Source organism: Dendrobates tinctorius, unplaced genomic scaffold (genome assembly GCF_039654945.1).
Source record: "Dendrobates tinctorius isolate UK_male_01 unplaced genomic scaffold, ASM3965494v1 ptg000035l, whole genome shotgun sequence".
Classification (NCBI taxonomy): Eukaryota; Metazoa; Chordata; class Amphibia; order Anura; family Dendrobatidae; genus Dendrobates; species Dendrobates tinctorius.
In genome coordinates, this window is record NW_027361703.1 from 9,490,476 (window position 1) to 9,511,918 (window position 21,443).

Genomic DNA, 21,443 nt, shown 5'->3' on the forward strand with positions numbered 1-21,443 from the left:
GAGGGATAAACAGTTGTGGCTATAAATGTTGGAACATTTTATCCCTCTCCCATAATGATAATTCTGCTTCATGTCATTTATCTTATCTATTACATTATTTTTGTGTCCCGTTGTGCTTAAATATGTGATTCTTCAGATTTTGTGTTACTCTGTGCCTGATGAAGAGACATGAGTAGTCTCGAAAGCTTGCAATTTGTTACCATCTTTTCAGTTAGCCATTAAACGGTATCAACCACTGAGGACTCTCAATTCTGAATATTTTTATAATGTTAAGGAAACTGCTGAAAACTTTTGCTGAAAGGATAAGAAACATGAACCTAAAATAGCTTTAGTGGCCAGTGTGAAAATTGTACGATTTCTAATTTTATTTTTTTAATACGTATGGTATAATGGTATAAAAAAAAAACTTACAAATTTAAAAACAAATGCATGCAACACAAAAACCTAATTTAAATAAAAGATCAATTTCTGATGAGTAGAGTTGAGCGATACCATCCGATACTTCAAAGTATCGTATCGGATGGTATCGGCCGATCTTTAAAAAAAGTATCGGTATCGCCGATTCCGATACCGGAAGTCCCATTCAAGTCTATGGGACTTCCGGTATCGGAATAAGAAAAACCCTTTCCTGCCCTTGTACAGCCTCTCTGGGGTCTGTACGGGCCTTTCGGGGGGCTGTGCCGGCCTGCCAGGGGGTCTGTGCAGGCTCCGGTGGTCTGTGCCGGCCTGCCGGTGGTCTGTGCAGGCTCCGGGGGGCTGTGCCGGCCTGCCGGGGGGCTGTGCCGGCCTGCCGGGGGGCTGTGCCGGCCTGCCAGGGGGTCTGTGCAGGCTCCGGTGGTCTGTGCAGGCTCCGGGGGGCTGTGCCGGCCTGCCGGGGGGCTGTGCCGGCCTGCCGGGGGGCTGTGCCGGCCTGCCGGTGGTCTGTGCAGGCTCCGGGGGTCTGTGCAGGCATCGTCCGATGGGACTACAAGTCCCATCTGGCGATGCCTGCTACCATGACAGTGATTGACACATTAGCCAATGATGGGACAGTAGTAGTCCCATCATCCGGCTAATGTGTTAAATGTAAAAAAAAAAAAAAAAAAAAAAATTACATGCTACATTCATACTACATACTACATACATGCTACATTCATACTACATACTACATACATGCTACATTCATACTACATGCAACATACATACTACATATATACTACATGCATGCTACATATATACTACATGCATGCTACATACATACTACATATATACTACATGCATGCTACATACATACTACATGCTACATGCATGCTACATACATACTACATACATGCTACATACATACTACATGCTACATGCATGCTACATACATACTACATACATGCTACATATATACTACATACATACTACATATATACTACATGCATGCTACATATATACTACATACATACTACATATATACTACATGCATGCTACATATATACTACATACATACTACATATATACTACATACATGCTACATATATACTACATACATACTACATATATACTACATACATGCTACATACATACTACATACATACTACATATATACTACATGCATGCTACATATATACTACATGCTACATACATACCACATACATACTACATACATGCTACATATATACTACATGCATGCTACATACATACTACATATATACTACATGCATGCTACATACATACTACATGCTACATGCATGCTACATACATACTACATACATACTACATGCTACATACATACCACATATATACTACATACATACAATACATTCATACAATACATACATAGACATACAGTACATATAACATAGAGTAACATACTTACCAATACTTGTCACATTGTTCCCCGAAGCCATTGTCTTTCCGGAATAAATATTAACATAACAAACCACAAAAATACTCACCCACGATCCGAAGCAGTCCACGAGTGTGTCCCACGACGATCTTGGGTAGAGAACTGCAGCATCAGATGATGCTGCCGTTCTCTACGGGCTGCAGGAATCCAATGACGGAAGGTAGGTATCCTTCCGCACTGTATTCCTCCGCCACTTAAAAAAAAAAAAAGTCCCTAGTCTCACTTTATGCCATTGCTGTGTGGGAATTTCCCACACAGCAATGGCATAAAGTGAGACTAGGGACTTTTTTTTTTTTAAGTGGCGGAGGAATACAGTGCGGAAGGATACCTACCTTCCGTCATTGGATTCCTGCAGCCCGTAGAGAACGGCAGCATCATCTGATGCTGCAGTTCTCTACCCAAGATCGTCGTGGGACACACTCGTGGACTGCTTCGGATCGTGGGTGAGTATTTTTGTGGTTTGTTATGTTAATATTTATTCCGGAAAGACAATGGCTTCGGGGAACAATGTGACAAGTATTGGTAAGTATGTTACTCTATGTTATATGTACTGTATGTCTATGTATGTATTGTATGAATGTATTGTATGTATGTAGTATATATGTGGTATGTATGTAGCATGTAGTATGTATGTAGTATGTATGTAGCATGCATGTAGCATGTAGTATGTATGTAGCATGCATGTAGTATATATGTAGTATGTATGTAGCATGCATGTAGTATATATGTAGCATGTATGTAGTATGTATGTGGTATGTATGTAGCATGTAGTATATATGTAGCATGCATGTAGTATATATGTAGTATGTATGTAGTATGTATGTAGCATGTATGTAGTATATATGTAGTATGTATGTAGTATATATGTAGCATGTATGTAGTATATATGTAGTATGTATGTAGTATATATGTAGCATGCATGTAGTATATATGTAGTATGTATGTAGTATATATGTAGCATGCATGTAGTATATATGTAGTATGTATGTAGTATATATGTAGCATGTATGTAGTATGTATGTAGCATGCATGTAGCATGTAGTATGTATGTAGCATGCATGTAGTATATATGTAGTATGTATGTAGCATGCATGTAGTATATATGTAGCATGCATGTAGTATGTATGTGGTATGTATGTAGCATGTAGTATATATGTAGCATGCATGTAGTATGTATGTAGTATGTATGTAGTATGTATGTAGCATGCAGTATGTATGTAGTATGTATGTAGTATATATGTAGTATGTATGTAGCATGCATGTAGTATGTATGTAGTATGTATGTAGTATATATGTAGTATGTATGTAGCATGTAGTATGTATGTAGTATTTTTTTTTTTTTTTTTTAACATTTAACACATTAGCCGGATGATGGGACTACTACTGTCCCATCATTGGCTAATGTGTCAATCACTGTCATGGTAGCAGGCATCGCCCGATGGGACTTGTAGTCCCATCGGACGATGCTTGCACAGACCCCCGGACATCAGCACAGCCCCCCGGCAGGCCGGCACAGCCCCCCGGCAGGCCGGTACAGACCCCCACAGGGTGCACAGCCCCCCGGCAGGCCGGCACAGCCCCCCGGCAGGCCGGCAGAGACCCCGGGCAGTCCACACAGCCCCCCGGCAGGCCGGCACAGCCCCCCGGCAGGCCGGCAGAGACCCCCGGAAGGCCCGAAATGACGGCGCATCATGATGCGCACACACCGCGCATCATGATGACGTCAGGCCGTCAATCAACTGAACTTCCGATTCCGATGCCGAATTCCGATATTGAAAAAATATCGGAAGTCGGTATCGGAATTCCGATACAGCAAGTATCGGCCGATACCCGATACTTGCGGTATCGGAATGCTCAACACTACTGATGAGACATTTGCTGTAAGGATATTTAAACTAATTAAATATTTATATTTGTATAATAGTAATTTGATGTTTTCCATTTTTATTAATTATGCTTACTTATATAGCACCAAGATATTGCACAGCACTTTACACCATTGGGGTTCACATCTAAATTCCCTATCAGTATGTCTTAGGAGAGTGGGAGGAAACCCACACAAATACAGAGAACATACAAACACCTTGCAGATGTTGACCTTAGTGGGGTTTGAGCACAGGACCCCAGCACTACAAAGCAACAATGCTGAGTTACTGTGCTGCTTGTTTTTAAGCTTCATGCACCACTAGGCCTGTTAAAACAATTGGGCCATCATGACTTCTTCATTATAATTTCAGGTCACAGAGTAGGTAGGGCACACTATTCTACTAGAATCATAGAATCATAGAATCATAGAATCGTAGAGTTGGAAGGGACCTCCTGGGCCATCTGGTCCAACCCCCTGCTCAAAGCAGGATTCGCTAAATCATCCCAGTCAGATGTCTGTCCAGCCTCTGTTTGAAGACTTCCATTGAAGGAGAACTCACCACTTCTCGTGGCAGCCTGTTCCACTCATTGATCACTCTAACTGTCAAAAAGTTTTTTCTAATATCTAATCTGTGTCTCTTCCCATTCAGTTTCATCCCATTGCTTCTAGTCTTTCCTTGTGCAAATGAGAATAAAGTTGATCCTTCTACAATGTGACAGCCCTTTAGATATTTGTAGACAGCTATTAAGTCTCCTCTCAGTCTTCTCTTTTGCAAACTAAACATTCCCAAATCCTGCAACCTTTCCTCATAAGACAGGGTTTGCAGACCGGTCACCATTCTGGTCGCTCTTTTCTGAACTTGCTCCAGTTTGTTGATGTCTTTTTTAAAATGTGGTGCCCAAAACTGGACACAATATTCCAGATGAGGTCTGACCAAAGAGGAGTAGAGGGAAATAATGACTTCACGTGATCTAGACTGTATGCTTCTGTTAATACATCCTAGAATTGCATTTGCCTTTTTTGCTGCTGCATCACACTGTTGACTCATATTCAGTCTGTGATCTATTAGTATACCCAAGTCTTTTTCACATGTGCTGTCACTTAGCCCTATTCCTCCCATTCTATATATGCTTTTTTCATTTTTATTGCCCAGATGTAGTACTTTGCATTTCTCCCTGTTAAAAACCATTCTGTTAGTTGCTGCCCACTTCTCCAGTTTATTTAAATCTTTTTGAATCCTCTCTCTCTCTTCTCTAGTATTAGCTATCCCTCCTAGCTTTGTGTCATCAGCAAATTTAATCAGTTTACCCTCAATTCCTTCATCTAAATCATTGATAAAGATGTTGAACAATACAGGGCCCAGGACAGAGCCCTGTGGTACCCCACTTGAGACATTCTTCCAACTGGATGTGCAGCCATTTACGACCACTCTTTGGGTCCGATCACTAAGCCAGTTATGAATCCACCTAACAGTTGCCTTGTCCATTCCATACTTAGTCATTTTTTCAATAAGGATTGTATGAGAGACTTTGTCAAATGCTTTGCTGAAGTCAAGATATACTATATCTACAGCATTTCCTTGATCCACCCAATCAGTGATACCGTCATAGAAGGAAATTAAGTTAGTCTGACATGACTTATTAGTTAGAAACCCATGCTGACTCTGTTCGATTTTGGCGCGCACGGCGCACCGTCAAAAGTGCGCAGCGCAGGTCAAAGCGCAACTAGCGCACGGCCTGCGCACGATCTGCACACCCTATGCTAAAGATAGGGTGCGCCGATCGCAGGCGCCGCTGTCCGCTAGGAGGCAGCGCTACAAGCAAGGGGCGGGCACGCCGGGCAGAGAGCCGGCTCGGGGGCGGAGCTACCCCCGGCCGTGCGTGCGCTTAAAAAGCGCTAATGTGAAACCGGCCTTACTAATGAGAGTAAAAACAAGTATCTTCTAATATTTGTTTTTACATTTTACCCTTTTACTTCTAATATAATAAATTTTCTCCCTTATTTTTTGCAGCTCTTTGCAATGCTATCCCATTTACTTTTGATGGTGCTCAGCAATGAATATATAGAAAGTCCAATAGTATTGTAGAAGAAAAGAAATTGTGGCACTGGCATTCACTTATGCATAAAATTCACAAAATTTATTTCCAAATAGATAAAATAAATAGCGTTGCAGTGAATATACTCCTATGTATGGACAACAGCCGTTTCATGCCTAGCAGGTGCTTCTTCCTGGTCCAGGATGAAAACGCGCCTGTTCGGCATGAAAGGGCTGTTGTCCATACATAGGAGTACGTCATTCACTACCATGCAGTAACTTTCATCTATCTGGAATTAAATTCTCTAAATTTTATTCGTGGGTGAGTGCCACAACTTCTTTTCTTCTAAATACCTTCACAGTTTGACAATGACCAATCAGAGCTGACAGTGTCCGACTATTAAAGGGCACTCTCTTGTGACACAAGGAATGGTAACAACTAGTTCTAAATTTATTAAGAAATCTCCAGTAGGAATAATAGAAGAGAAGAACAATACAGAGATCTCAGAAAATGTATTCCAGATGAGTACTAGTATTTCTTAAAAGTAGACATATCAGAAGTGACGGCACATCCTCTAGCTACTATACCGCAATAGCAGCTATGAGTACTATCTAACAACAGTTTTTACTCAGCATTATAAACAAACAGTAGTTCTTATTTTCACACCACGTACTAGTGCAATAGGCACAAACTGATATACTAGTCATTAATCTCTGTGAATAATACCTGCAAACGTAATAATAAATGAGTTTTATTATGCTGGGAGAAAACGGCAAACTCTCATCCTATATGAAAAATTATCTCACCTCATACTCAAAGTCTTCCGTTCTGTCTCCATCAGCGGGCAGACTGGAAAGATACTCATTACCTTCATAAAATTCATGCTCCATTGGATGAAGAGAATGGCAGCTATAAGGAAAAAAAATTGGTGAAAAAAGACCAGATGAGACAATGTTCTTCTTTTTAATTAAAATATGACAAACTTATCCGCAGCTTTTTCGTTTCAAGAGGCTAGGGTGGGTTGCTAATCTAAAGAAACACTGAACAAAAAGATATGTTTCTTTTCATTTACTGCACACTTAGAGTAGTCATTTTCATAGCTTAAATTGGATTCTAGGCAATGATCTGTGCACCAAATCAAAAGAAATACAGCAGTACATTCATAACAAAGGGCTGGCAATGTTCCGCAGCTGCTGGATTCCAATCTGTCTTTTTGAAACTCAGCCTGTCTGCTAATGAAGCCATGTCCACATTTTATATTCTGGAAAATGTGGACACAATCACTTCAATAAATACAGAAGTACACTTTGGAATAAATTGAAAATACTTTTTCTAACAATGAATGGCAGTCAATGGCTTGATGTATGGCTTGGTTTCTTAATTCACTTACAAGTTGGTATTATCTGTCTAATCTCTACATGGTGTCCAGGAGGCAAAGATTGATTAGGGAAAAGAATACTGTCTTTTTCATTTTTTAGATACATTTTAGAAATATTAGATGTGTTGTATGACTTCCCGCATGTTTCTTTTCAAGGAAAAAGCTGCATGAAATAAAGTATGGATCTTAAGTGCAGCTGGAGCCAAGATGTTGGCTGTATTGTGTGGTTTCGCCTGACTGTTGGACACTGAGCATGAAAATGTTGAATTTTTTATGATAACTTTATGCTATTTTATAAAAATGTAAACTAGATCTACATAACATGAAAATGATATTGAAAAATGACATACCTGTCAGATAGAAGAAAGGGACAAATGTCAGGAACTGGTGGAGTGGTTGGTCTGAGTTTGGCAAGAGCCATGATATGCTCGAATGTGATGTCTGTTTGAGTGCTCACATTCACAAGCTGCACCTCCTGGGAACTTCCGGTTGCTCTGTTAACCGGTGTTCGTCTTAATACTTGAACAACTATTGGATCTTTAGCATTACGAAAGGCTTCAACTGCTTCGTCGTGAGTTGCTTTTAATAGGTCCTTCCCATTAACCTATTTAAAAGCAAAAAACATTAGGGTACTGTTCAAAATGTTTTATAAACACAGGAATATTTAGTTACATAAAGAATAATTACAATAATGCAAATTTAAGTCCTTCTTATTGTTTTGTCAATCATTTTCTTCCTTGAAACCCATTTTGATCATGTATAATTCTGTAATTTACCAAACTTATATCTAAGGTGTAATGTTTCTCCTTCTGGAGAATGACAAGATAGGCCTGGAGAGTCAGAGTGAGGCGATGTATACTCCATGCATGCTCCTCTGGGAAATTAAATATGCAAATTGCCTATTCAGAGAGGAAGAGGACTAGAACTCTAGCACCACCTAATGGAAGTAGCAATCCTAAAAGTTAATATCGACCCTTTAACGAGCCTTATCATATAACTTAGGAACCTCAATTTGCAGACACTGTATTTCAGGGTATTGCCCCTCATCAGTGCAAAATATGATATCTGATTTGGCTAGGTGAGATGCTTAAGACTGGGATCTATGGGTAATGATTCTCCTTGTGGAGAGTGACAAACCAGGCCTGGCATAATATGCATGCTCCTCTGGGAAATTAAATATACAAATTGCCTCTTCAAACAGAAAGATAACTAGAACTCTAGTGTTACCTATTTTACGTAGTGATCCTTAAAGTCAATATCGACCCATGCCTTATGCCATAGGATAAAAGCAAAATATATTTAATTTACCAGAGGAGCATGCCTACTTGTACTGACTAAGATTACCTCTACTATTTATACTTCTCATCCAACACAGGCAGATTACCCCTGATGAAGCTGCTAGGTAAGAGCAATACGCATTGGGACTTTCAGCTTCAGTCTTTTTTGTTCTCTGTGGTACTTATCCAATCACTCATTCGTTTTTCTTATCATTCTATTGTTTGCCATTATTACTCACTGTGTCTGTATTATATGGTGCAGTGCAGATAAGCTGAAGGAGGTGGCAGGCTCACAGGCATAGCCAAACCTCAAGTATATTCAATGAAGATAAATGCAGCACTCCAAAATCCAAAAGGTACTGTGGTTTATTGACACAAAGTCATAATGGTGATGTTTCGTTCCAAGTGTGGACCTTTCTCAAGCTGGCACTTTATCAGCATTTGCCTGAATCAGGGGTAATACTTAATTGGTTTAATAAGTCCAACCTTTCAAGATTCTCTTTAGATGGTTTTTGACTGTTTTAAGTGTTTGTTCTGCTTTTGTTGATATGTTTATATTTTATCTTTTTTATATCACTTTATAATAAACTTTATATATATTTTCTATATCGATAGATATACAGCTTTCTTCTTACCTCTCATATTTGAGTATAGTTGTGTTTATTTTAAAGGGGGTAAACATTCAGATGGAGAAAAGGTTATCCTAGTAGTGGACAACCCCTTTAAAAGGTCCCTTAGAGGTCTAATATACGGCCTATAGGTATTGTTCATGTGTACCATTCATTACAATTGGACAAAAGCACAAATCCGACTAAGTTTGCTGATTGTATTGTATCCCGCTGATGCAAAGTCCCTATACCACTCAACTACTTATATTGATATTAAAAGGCAACTAAGCACTTCTTTAGGGGTTAAAAATTCACAATTTCTTTTAGTTTGAACCCTGATATAGCCTTACACAAAATTGGTTAGTGACTTAGTGGTCTACTGATTCCACATTCAACTGGCCACCATTACATTGGCTTGATCCATGACCTATTAAGTATCAGTACAGCAAACATTATTGCTCCAGCCTGTAGCAAGGACCTTTTGAAGCTGAAATCTGTGAAAAGCAGATTAACACTCCCCTCCTTTTCTCTCACCTCTCCATTACACATAGAGTATCCAGAGGACATTATTTAGAGGACTTAGAAATAAACTCCACTGAAAACATCTCCCAATGCAAAGTTAATTTAGAATTCATAGATGAAGTGTAGTCTAATGGAAGAATGTTCTGGCCTTATGGTCTTTGTGTTTTGTAAATTAAAAAGAGCATCAGATAAAAAACCTCAAGTGCCATGGATTGTTATTGTGATTTATCGCAAGCTTATGCTGGACATTTGTGGACTGTATGATACACTAATCACCATCACTTTATTGAATGGCTGTACCGACTGTATTAAAATTGATTGACTAATTGTGAAGCTGAGTTACTTCTCCCAGCCAAGCCGTGAGTTAGGATAGTAAAGGAGTCCAAGGTCAGAAGCAAGGAGAGTACATCATAAATTGAAGGAAGACACAAAGGCATAGTGAGGTAACATTCCAAGGTCAGAATACCAGGAGGACAGCGAATCAGAGCAGAAGGGGTTAAACAGACAGATGGTCAGAACGAGGTCCAAGGTCAGGCAACAAAAGATCTACATACATAACGCAAGGCACAGAGAGATAAACTGCACAGTAGATGAATGTACATCAGGTAGAGGTCTGGGAAAAACAGCCCAGTTAAGCAGCCTGGCAATCACCTGGCACAATAAACACATGGAGACAGCCAGTGCCTCACAGTCTCAGACTGGATGGCTGAACTGTCAGTCAATACACTGACAGCTTAGTATGCCCCATCGCCAGACTAGATGACTGAACTGTCAATCAAAGCATTGACAGCTTCAGCACACCCCTGTACCAGAGTGCAGAGCTGTCAGTAACTGCATCCCAGACACACTGAGTGGTGGAACTGTCACACTACTGTTGTGATGTATAACCATTCTGCCACCTCACCACCACCCCATCCGCCGCTCAAAACCACCATAGCTGCTGCACCCCCGACCTTCTGTCTCTTCCCCACTATCTGTAGTGCGAATATAAAAATGGCTATTTTTGAGTCCATATTGAAATATATAGAATGAATTCTATATATTACATAGCTGCATTTCTGATCAAACATTAACAGTTACAGACAGATAATGACGTAATCTCTGTCCGTGGTGGGTTTATCAGACCATTAGATAGCTGCATTTCTGATGTGACAGACAATGCCCACAGTGACACAATTTTGAACTGTTGTTTCACAAAAAGTTCTACGTTTCTATGTTTGTCATTGTAAAACATTAAGGTTTATGTAACCACTGTCTGTGGTAGTTTTATCTAAATCCATGTGGCTTTTATATTGTAAGGGTTTATGACCCATTGTCTGATGATGCCATGTTATCAGTTTCATCCAATCTTGAAAACCGGCCACTGGAAGTGTTGAGTGAAGCAAGTTACACATAAGTGTTATTTAGTATATAAGGCCAGAGAAACATGACTAAAGGCCCCTTTGCATTTAGCGATGCACCAGCGATCCGACGATGATACGACCCAGTCAGGATCACTGTGGCACCGCTAAATGGTCGCTAGTGAGCTGCCACACAGGCAGATCTCACAGCGATGCAGCAGCAATACAGCGGTCGTTACTTACCTTTCAGACGCGGCGATCCTGACGTCCTCCTGTCCGCGTCCACGCATCGCTCGTCGGCGCCAGCAGGAAGCCCAGCAGGAAGCGCCCGACGAGAAATGGAGCTGCGCGATCTCGCGTGATCAGCGACAGACAGCGGGGGAGTCAGTCGGAGGTAAGTATCACTCATAGCGATATCGCTAGTGATATCGCTTCTGCATCACCAAATCGGTGATGCTTTAGTGATATTGCTAGCGATATCGCTATGTGTAAAACCCCCTTAAGACAAGAAGCAAAAACTGGATACCTGTATGTGTACAGTGATGATACCTGCATAAGTGGGGACACCCGTGCAGTGTTGTGAATCTTCCAGGGGTCTCTGTCTTGGTGTTGCATCTCTGATATTCCAGACGGATGATGTTTAAAAGCCTCTTGGTGATTGATGATGTGAGTATACTGTATATAGTTAATCTTTATATATACTTAATCATTTTATGTATTCAAGCTTTATATGTACTTAACCTTTGTATCTTAAAATATACAAAAGTGTAAGCAATCATACTATCCAATCATGCTATTCCTTTAATTTGTACCTTCAAATAAAATTGCGTTATATCGCAAGTAGTAGCCTTCTTTAAAGCCGTATCTGAACCTTAGTGTTAAAAACTTGGCAATACATAATTGGCGTAGTCGGCAGGATACGCAGAAGGCTCAGAAGTTTTTTATTGATATTAACAGGACTTTGTGATAGTGTGATAATGCGTAGAACATGCCTGTCTTTAAGAAAAAGGTATCTGTGTGTGAATCTATTGAGATTCCAGGCTGGGAACAGGCTCCCTATCATAATTTGGCAACGAAATGGTCGCACAGTGCTGGTTTGGTTGAAGCATGGGATAAATGTTTGAAGGACGCTGAACCTGCTGATGTGGCTACATGCTTAGAGAAAGTGAAAGTAGAGAAAGGTAAAGAGTTGAGCGCTGTTCGTAGGCGCGGATGGATATTGTTGTCTGCATATAGAAAACAGCATAAGGAAAGAATATGTATGTTAGCAAAAGTACAGGAATTGGAAAAACAGTTGTGTGAGGCCCAGAATGCATTGGTTATAGCACAATGTCAGAATAAGTTATTAATGGATAAATGTGATAGTTATCAAAATGTTGCAGAAAAGGCTGCCGTATGTGTAGCAGAGTATAAATACAGGAGGAAAGGCAAGGTGAATAAAAAGAAAGTAGTTTTGGCCATAGCCAAAGCAGGGGTAGAGTGGAACCCAGATTAGTGGGATGGTGATGTATGGAATTCAACTGACTCCAAAAACATCACCAATCCCGAGTCTGAGGATGAACATTTCCATGGAAAGAGGGGAAATTGCTCCTCCTCTTAACCCAGTGAAAGTTCATCCTATATATCGTAGACGGATTGTAGAGACAGCTACAGGTAACCGGAATGAGAATGCGGTAGAGGATTACAGTCAGAAGGAGCTTAGTGATCTTCATGATCGTTATTCTCAAAAGTCAAGTGAATCCCTGGTAGCTTGGGCAGTCAGATTATGGGAGATGGGAGCTAATGAAGTACAGGTGGATTCTGTGGATTGCACAAAATTTGTCCAGCTCAGTCATGAGCCTGTAGTGAAGGAGGCATTCCGTACCTTGATAATCCAGCAACCACATGGGGTGTGAAGTATGCTTGATGCTGTGGCTATGGCTTTGCGGCATAAATACCCATCTGAGGTGGACTGGTCACCCAATGAAAAACCTTGGTTTACGTTAAAAGATTGTGCTCAGAGGTTGAAGGAGGAGGTAATGAAAAATGCAATTTCAGCAAACACCTATGATGATTATATGGAAGTTGGTGTAAGTGTATATGTTAGAAATCGTATAATTAGAAATGCCCCTCCAGCTTATAAACATATCATGATGACACTAATGGTAAATCAGACTGGGAAAACAATTGCTAATACATTGGAGGCAATTCGAGAGTTAAGGGATCTGGGAGATTGGGGTCCCAAACAAAAAGGTCATTTTCCCTCTGAAGAGCAGCATTACAGTGGCAAAAGTCATTACAATCCTAGACCCAGTATTACCCGGAAATATATGTTTAGGGCCTTAATAAAGGATGGCGTCCACAGGGATCAAATAGATGGGATTGGTACTGAAGAGATGTGGAAACTGTATCAAAAGAGAGGAATTAATAAAAAGCTGGATGTTTCACATAATAGAGAGGTTACAGTAAAAGATTCTGAATCTCCACAGCAGGGGCGAGACAGGACTTGGGGAGAGAGAGGGCCCAGTCCCTTTCCATCTTCGTCAAAGCCCACAGCAGCGGGGATTGAGGATCTTTATGCTGAAATGAAATTCTTAATACAGGAATGCAAAGCCCAACTGAAGAAGCTATCATTTTATCCTTCCAAGATGTCGTCATCTAAAATGGAGGACCAATGGGGGGAAGAAGATAAGAGTTATTGACTTGCTGGCCATACTCCACAAGTGGATAGACGCTCCCATGTAGATTTGGTGATTAACTGAATAAAAACAGCCAACATTATAAAGCTTTTGAAGATACAAGAGTGGAGGGGGGAGGCCAGTTTAAGTAAATCCAGAACAATTCAGTGAGCACAAGGTTATAATTACAGGCTTAGAAGGAGACTGGTGTGCATGTGCCTACTATTACTGAATGAAACAATCCTGTGTGTGTGGAAATAGTTGTGACAAGATATCTGGCCAATTGTACAAAGAATTAAAGTGACTGTGTTTAATGTTGATGCTTATGGTGCTTCAGGTACACTGGAAAGAATCTTCAACTTATTAGCAGAGGAACATTCCAAAATATCAGTCGCTGAATCCAATTCAAAGACTGACACCACTGAAGGACTGCTCAGATTGACTCAGTGGGCACACCAGAAATATGGACACCTGGGAGAAATATCTGCTTACCAATGGGCAGAGACCATAGGGGTGTCCATCAGGTTAGATTTGCTAAAGGATTTGGATCCTCACATCCTATCAATGTTGGTGCAAAAATCTGGGGGACAAAGGTCCTCCAGAACCTGCTAAAGTAATTGTTCATGGAGCAGATAATTTTCTGATAGATATGAAACCCGGACAAAAGAAGTGGGAACACGTCCCGACTGACAGGTGTTATCTCAGAGAATAAAATATATATATTTTTCCCTTTAGATCAGAATCTGGAAATGGTGCATCGTTGCAGCCACAGTGTCATGGTCCTTTCACCTTCTGCCACTACCCAAGAGCTCTTCAGATGAAAAAACAAGAGACCAAGCATAGAAAATAGAGCTTATTTTGCTTAGCTGAAGAACACTAGTCATTTTGGCATGACAAAGACTACTACTGCTAACAATATATTAGAAACTTGTCTGGTGGCAGTACCAACCCCTTTACAGTTATGGACAAAGCTGATAGGGGTATCTATTCAAGATGAAGGCATAAAAGAAGAATATATGACCCAGAAATTAATATACAGTAGGAATTGTTGCTATACTTTGTGTATGCATTGCTTTCTGTTGTTGTATACAGTGTACACTTATATGGTACCTTGTATAAATAATGTTTGGCTCAAAATAGCCATGGGTGGATTGTACTGCGAATATAAAAATGGCTATTTTTGAGTCCATATTGAAATATATAGAATTAATTCTATTTATTAGATAGCTGCATTTCTGATCAAACATTGACAGTTACAGACAGATAATGACGTAATCTCTGTCTGTGGTGGGTTTATCAGACCATTAGATAGCTGCATTTCAGATGTGACAGACAATGCCCACAGTCACACAATGTTGAACTGTTGTTTCACAAATAGTTCTACGTTTCTATGTTTGTCATTGTAAAACATTAAGGTTTATGTAACCTCTGTCTGTGGTAGTTTTATCTAAATCCATGTGGCTTTTATATTGTAAGGGTTTATGACTAGTGTTGAGCATTCCGATACCGCAAGTATCGGGTATCGGCCGATACTTGCTGTATCGGAATTCCGATACCGACTTCCGATATTTTTTCAATATCGGAATTCGGCATCGGAATCGGAAGTTCAAAGTTGATTGACAGCCTGACGTCATCATGATGCGCAGTGTGTGCGCATCATGATGCGCCGTCATTTCGGGCCTTCCGGGGGTCTCTGCCGGCCTGCCGGGGGGCTGTGTGGACTGCCCGGGGTCTGTACCGGCCTGCCGGGGGGCTGTGCCGGCCTGCCGGTGGTCTGTGCACCCTGTGGGGGTCTGTACCGGCCTGCCGGGGGGCTGTGCTGGCCTGCCGGTGGTCTGTGCACCCTGTGGGGGTCTGTACCGGCCTGCCGGGGGGCTGTGCCGGGCTGCCGGTGGTCTGTGCACCCTGTGGGGGTCTGTACCGGCCTGCCGGGGGGCTGTGCCGGCCTGCCGGGGGGCTGTGCTGATGTCCGGGGGTCTGTGCAAGCATCGTCCGATGGGACTACAAGTCCCATCTGGCGATGCCTGCTACCATGACAGTGATTGACACATTAGCCAATGATGGGACAGTAGTAGTCCCATCATCCGGCTAATGTGTTAAATGTTAAAAAAAAAAAAAAAATACTACATACATACTACATACATACTACATGCATGCTACATACATACTACATGCATGTTACATACATACTACATGCTACATACATACTACATATATACTACATGCATGCTACATACATACTACATATATACTACATGCATGCTACATACATACTACATGCTACATACATACTACATGCTACATACATACTACATGCTACATACATACTACATATATACTACATACATACTACATATATACTACATACATACTACATACATGCTACATACATGCTACATACATACTACATATATACTACATGCATGCTACATACATACTACATGCTACATACATACTACATATATACTACATGCATGCTACATACATACTACATGCATGCTACATGCATGCTACATACATACTACATGCTACATACATACCACATACATACTACATACATACTACATACATACTACATGCTACATACATACTACATATATACTACATGCATGCTACATACATGCTACATACATACCACATACATACTACATACATGCTACATGCTACATACATACTACATATATACTACATGCATGCTACATACATACTACATATATACTACATGCATGCTACATACATACTACATACATACTACATGCTACATGCATACCACATATATACTACATACATACAATACATTCATACAATACATACATAGACATACAGTACATATAACATAGAGTAACATACTTACCAATACTTGTCACATTGTTCCCCGAAGCCATTGTCTTTTCCGGAATAAATATTAACATAACAAACCACAAAAATACTCACCCACGATCCGAAGCAGTCCACGAGTGTGTCCCACGACGATCTTGGGTAGAGAACTTCAGCATCAGATGATGCTGCCGTTCTCTACGGGCTGCAGGAATCCAATGACGGAAGGTAGGTATCCTTCCGCACTGTATTCCTCCGCCACTTAAAAAAAAAAAAAGTCCCTAGTCTCACTTTATGCCATTGCTGCGTGGGAAATTCCCACACAGCAATGGCATAAAGTGAGACTAGGGACTTTTTTTTTTTTTAAGTGGCGGAGGAATACAGTGCGGAAGGATACCTACCTTCCGTCATTGGATTCCTGCAGCCCGTAGAGAACGGCAGCATCAGCTGATGCTGCTGTTCTCTACCCAAGATCGTCGTGGGACACACTCGTGGACTGCTTCGGATCGTGGGTGAGTATTTTTGTGGTTTGTTATGTTAATATTTATTCCGGAAAAGACAATGGCTTCGGGGAACAATGTGACAAGTATTGGTAAGTATGTTACTCTATGTTATATGTACTGTATGTCTATGTATGTATTGTATGAATGTATTGTATGTATGTAGTATATATGTGGTATGTATGTAGCATGTAGTATGTATGTAGTATGTATGTAGCATGCATGTAGCATGCAGTATGTATGTAGCATGCATGTAGTATATATGTAGTATGTATGTAGCATGCATGTAGTATATATGTAGTATGTATGTAGCATGTATGTAGTATGTATGTGGTATGTATGTAGCATGTAGTATGTATGTAGCATGCATGTAGTATATATGTAGTATGTATGTAGCATGTAGTATGTATGTAGTATGTATGTGGTATGTATGTAGCATGTAGTATGTATGTAGCATGCATGTAGTATATATGTAGTATGTATGTAGCATGTAGTATGTATGTAGTATGTATGTGGTATGTATGTAGCATGTAGTATGTATGTAGCATGCATGTAGCATGCATGTAGTATGTATGTAGCATGCATGTAGTATGTATGTAGTATGTATGTAGTATGTATGTAGCATGCATGTAGCATGCATGTAGTATGTATGTAGTATGTATGTAGTATGTATGTAGCATGCATGTAGTATGTATGTAGCATGTAGTATGTATGTAGCATGCATGTAGTATGTATGTAGTATGTATGTAGTATTTTTTTTTTTTTTAACATTTAACACATTAGCCGGATGATGGGACTACTACTGTCCCATCATTGGCTAATGTGTCAATCACTGTCATGGTAGCAGGCATCGCCCGATGGGACTTGTAGTCCCATCGGACGATGCCTGCACAGACCCCCGAAGCCTGCACAGACCACCGGCAGGCCGGCACAGCCCCCCGGCAGGCCTGCACAGACCACCGGCAGGCCGGCACAGCCCCCCGGCAGGCCGGCACAGCCCACCGGAGCCTGCACAGACCACCGGCAGGCCGGCACAGCCCCCCGGCAGGCCGGCACAGCCCACCGGAGCCTGCACAGACCACCGGCAGGCCGGCACAGCCCCCCGGCAGGCCGGCACAGACCACCAGAGCCTGCACAGACCCCCTGGCAGGCCGGCACAGCCCCCCGAAAGGCCCGTACAGACCCCAGAGAGGTTGTACAAGGCAAAAACTGGGTTTTTCTTATTCCGATACCGGAAGTCCCATAGACTTGAATGGGACTTCCGGTATCGGAATCGGCGATACCGATACTTTTTTTAAAGATCGGCCGATCCATTCCGATCCGATACTTTGAAGTATCAGACGGTATCGCTCAACTCTATTTATGACCCATTGTCTGATGATGCCATGTTATCAGTTTCATCCAATCTTGAAAGCCAGCCACTGGAAGGGTTGGGTGAAGCAAGTTAGGCTGGAGTCACACATAGCAACTCACCAGCGATCCTGACAACGATATCAATGTGTTCGGATCGCTGGTGAATCTCTATGTGATCGCTGGTGAGCTGTCAAACAGACAGCTTCACCAGTGATCAGCACAGCGACGCCCAGCGCCTAGCGTCGCTGTGCACGTTAGTAGCCAGCGCGCTGATGCAGGAAGCTGTTAACTAACGTACACATCGGGTATCCAAGGGACGTGTGTCCCTAGATACCCGATGTGTACGTTAGTTACCAGCTCCCTGCATCAGCGCGCTGGTAACTAACGTACACATCGGGTATCTAAGGGACGCACATCCCTTGGATACCCGATGTGTACATTAGTTACCAGCAGATCGCTGGTCTCCCGCCTGTCACACACAGCGATGTGTGGTGGCCAACGGGAGACCAGTGACCAAAAAAAAGTCCTGGCCTTTGATGCAGCGATCAGTGATACCGGCAGGGGGGCCGGTCGCTGATCGCTGTCACACACAGCGATCTCGCTGGTGAGATCGCTGTTGTGTCACAAAAATTGTGACTCAGCAGCGATCTCGCTAGCGAGATCGCTATGTGTGACGGGGCCTTTACACATAAGTGTTATTTAGTATATAAGGCCAGAGAAACATGACTAAGACAAGAAGCAAAAACTGGATACCTGTACACATGTACAGTGTTGATACCTGCATAAGTGGGGACGCCCGTGCAGTGTTGTGAATCTTCCAGGGGTCTCTGTCTTGGTGTTGCTTCTCTGATATGCCAGACAGATGATGTTTAAAAGCCTCTTGGTGATTGATGATGTGAGTATACTGTATATAGTTAATCTTTATATATACTTAATCATTATATGTATTCAAGCTTTATATGTACTTAACCTTTGTATCTTAAAATATACAAAAGTGTATGCAATCATACTATTCCTTTAATTTTGTACCTGCAAATAACATTGCATTATATCGCAAGTAGTAGCCTTCTTTAAAGCCATATCCGAACCTTAGTGTTAAAAACTTGGCAATACACTATCCCATAGAATGTAAGTCCGCAAAGACAGGGTCCTTTCCCCTCTGTACCAGTCTGTCATTGTAAATTTGTTCACTGTTAACGATATCTATAACTTTCTATGTAACCCCCCTTCTCATGTAGAGCACCATGGAATTAATGGCTCTATATAAATAATAATAATAATAATAATAATAATAATAATAATAAAATAGTGCAGATTCATCTAATGTATGGAATTTTGAAATATATTTTTTTATTTCAGCTTGAGTAAACTCAAATACCATCCTAATGACTCAATTGGCTTTAGAATAAATGATCACCAATTTTCATATGATTACTTAAGATACAATATGGTTAGGAGCCCTGCTGAGATTAGGTAATAATATCATAGAGTCATAGAATGTTAGAGTTGGAAGGGACCTCAAGGGTCATCATATGCAACCTCCTACTTGATGCAGGTTTCACTAAACCATCTCAGACAGCTTTCTGTCCAACCTCTGTTTGAAGACTTACATTGAAGAAGACCTCACCACTGCTCATGGCAGCCTGTTCCACTCATTGATCATCCTCACTGTCCAAAAGTTTTCAAATATCTATTCTGTATCTTTTCCCTATCAGCTTCATTCCATTGCTTCTCGTGCTTCCATGTGTAAATTAGATAAATGATGACCACTCTACACTATTATACTATTATATCCCTTCAGATAGTTGCAGACAGCTATTAAGTCTCCTCTTTGCCTTCTTTTTTGCAAGCTAAACATTCCCAGATCCTTTAAATGTTCCTTGCAGGACATACTTATCACTCCACTCACCATCCAGGTAGCTCTTCTCTGAACTCGCTCCAGTATATGAAAAAGTATATTCTCTATAAGTATATTAATGCCATCAAAACAATGGATAATAAAAAAATATACAATACTTCACTAGATGCATTTTAAAAAATATGTGCAAGTTGAAGTCATGTGAATCTTCAACAAGCTCAAACTGTAGATAACTTTCTTGAAGAGTCTAAAATCATGAGCACAAAACATGAATGTGACCTTTAGCTGAACAATCTAAGACCAACTAAAAAAAGAGTTTCAGAAACCTTGTTCTTCAAACAATTTTTCAATGAATTAGGTTTAGCTAAAGGTCTGTCCAATAAATTAGCTACACTATCAAAAGTTTTTAATAGGGTGCTGAATTATGAATATGGTTTTACAACAAGAGGGAAATTTAATTGCATCCTAGATCAAAAAGTTAAGGACTATGATAAAAAGCTTAAAAATATATGCCCATATTAATATATATATATATATATATATATATATATATATATATATCCCATCTTTGTTAGTAATGCATTTAACTTATTGACCTTTAAACAGATCAGTCTTAAACATTTTGTATGATACAAGCAGTTATGACACTACGAGATGTTCAACACATAGCTAGTTAGCAGCAAAGGTCAGCAGTGCGTAAATTACACTCTTCATAACTAAAATAGAATGAATTGCTCTTTTGCACTTTCCCAGAGGTAGATTACTTTCTTACCACATGTACTGGTCTAAGGGAATGCTACTTTCTTGATCTTCCTCCTACATATCTGCCTGCTCTTTCAATGTCTCATTTGCAGGCACTAATTCCATTCTTCTCCCTACTATTGGGCTCTTCAAGGTTCTGTCCTAGTATGTTTTCTCTACTTTACTGTAAGCAGTCTCTATTGGAGAAATTATCTGCAGATTTGGTGTCACTACAATTTTTATGTTGATGACTCCAAATTATATACCTCTTTCCCTTGACATCACCCCTGTACTACTACTATTCCTGTTGGAAACTCAAAATATATATATATTTTTATGACTTGTAATCATTACCTACAGCTAAAGTACTGTTTAATTTAAACTGTGCCTTAACAGGTAATATTTATTGTACTCTATTAAGTCTAAAAGGAAGGAACATTGCTTTCTGTAACTAGCATCAATTTGTCATTAAATTATTTGTGACCAAATCTATAGTAAATGTTGAAAAGGACTATATGATCACTAAATGTCTATTATAGGTTTAGCTGAAATGTAAAAAGCTCACTAGATACTCTTTGGCCTTGCATCATTCATCAATATAAAGCAGAGGAATGTC

General features: G+C 40.5%; 1 protein-coding gene across 1 annotated transcript in view; it reads right to left on the reverse strand.

Moving 5' to 3' along the window:
- PDZRN4 (PDZ domain containing ring finger 4) overlaps window positions 1-21,443 on the reverse strand; it is a 332,607-nt gene that overhangs the window by 129,748 nt on the left and 181,416 nt on the right. The window contains exons 2-3 of the mRNA XM_073573259.1: window positions 7,505-7,758; window positions 6,583-6,685 (exon numbers count right to left, since the gene is read on the reverse strand). Coding sequence (XP_073429360.1) covers window positions 6,583-6,685; window positions 7,505-7,758 — 357 coding nt within the window. The remainder of the gene's footprint in view (window positions 1-6,582; window positions 6,686-7,504; window positions 7,759-21,443) is intronic.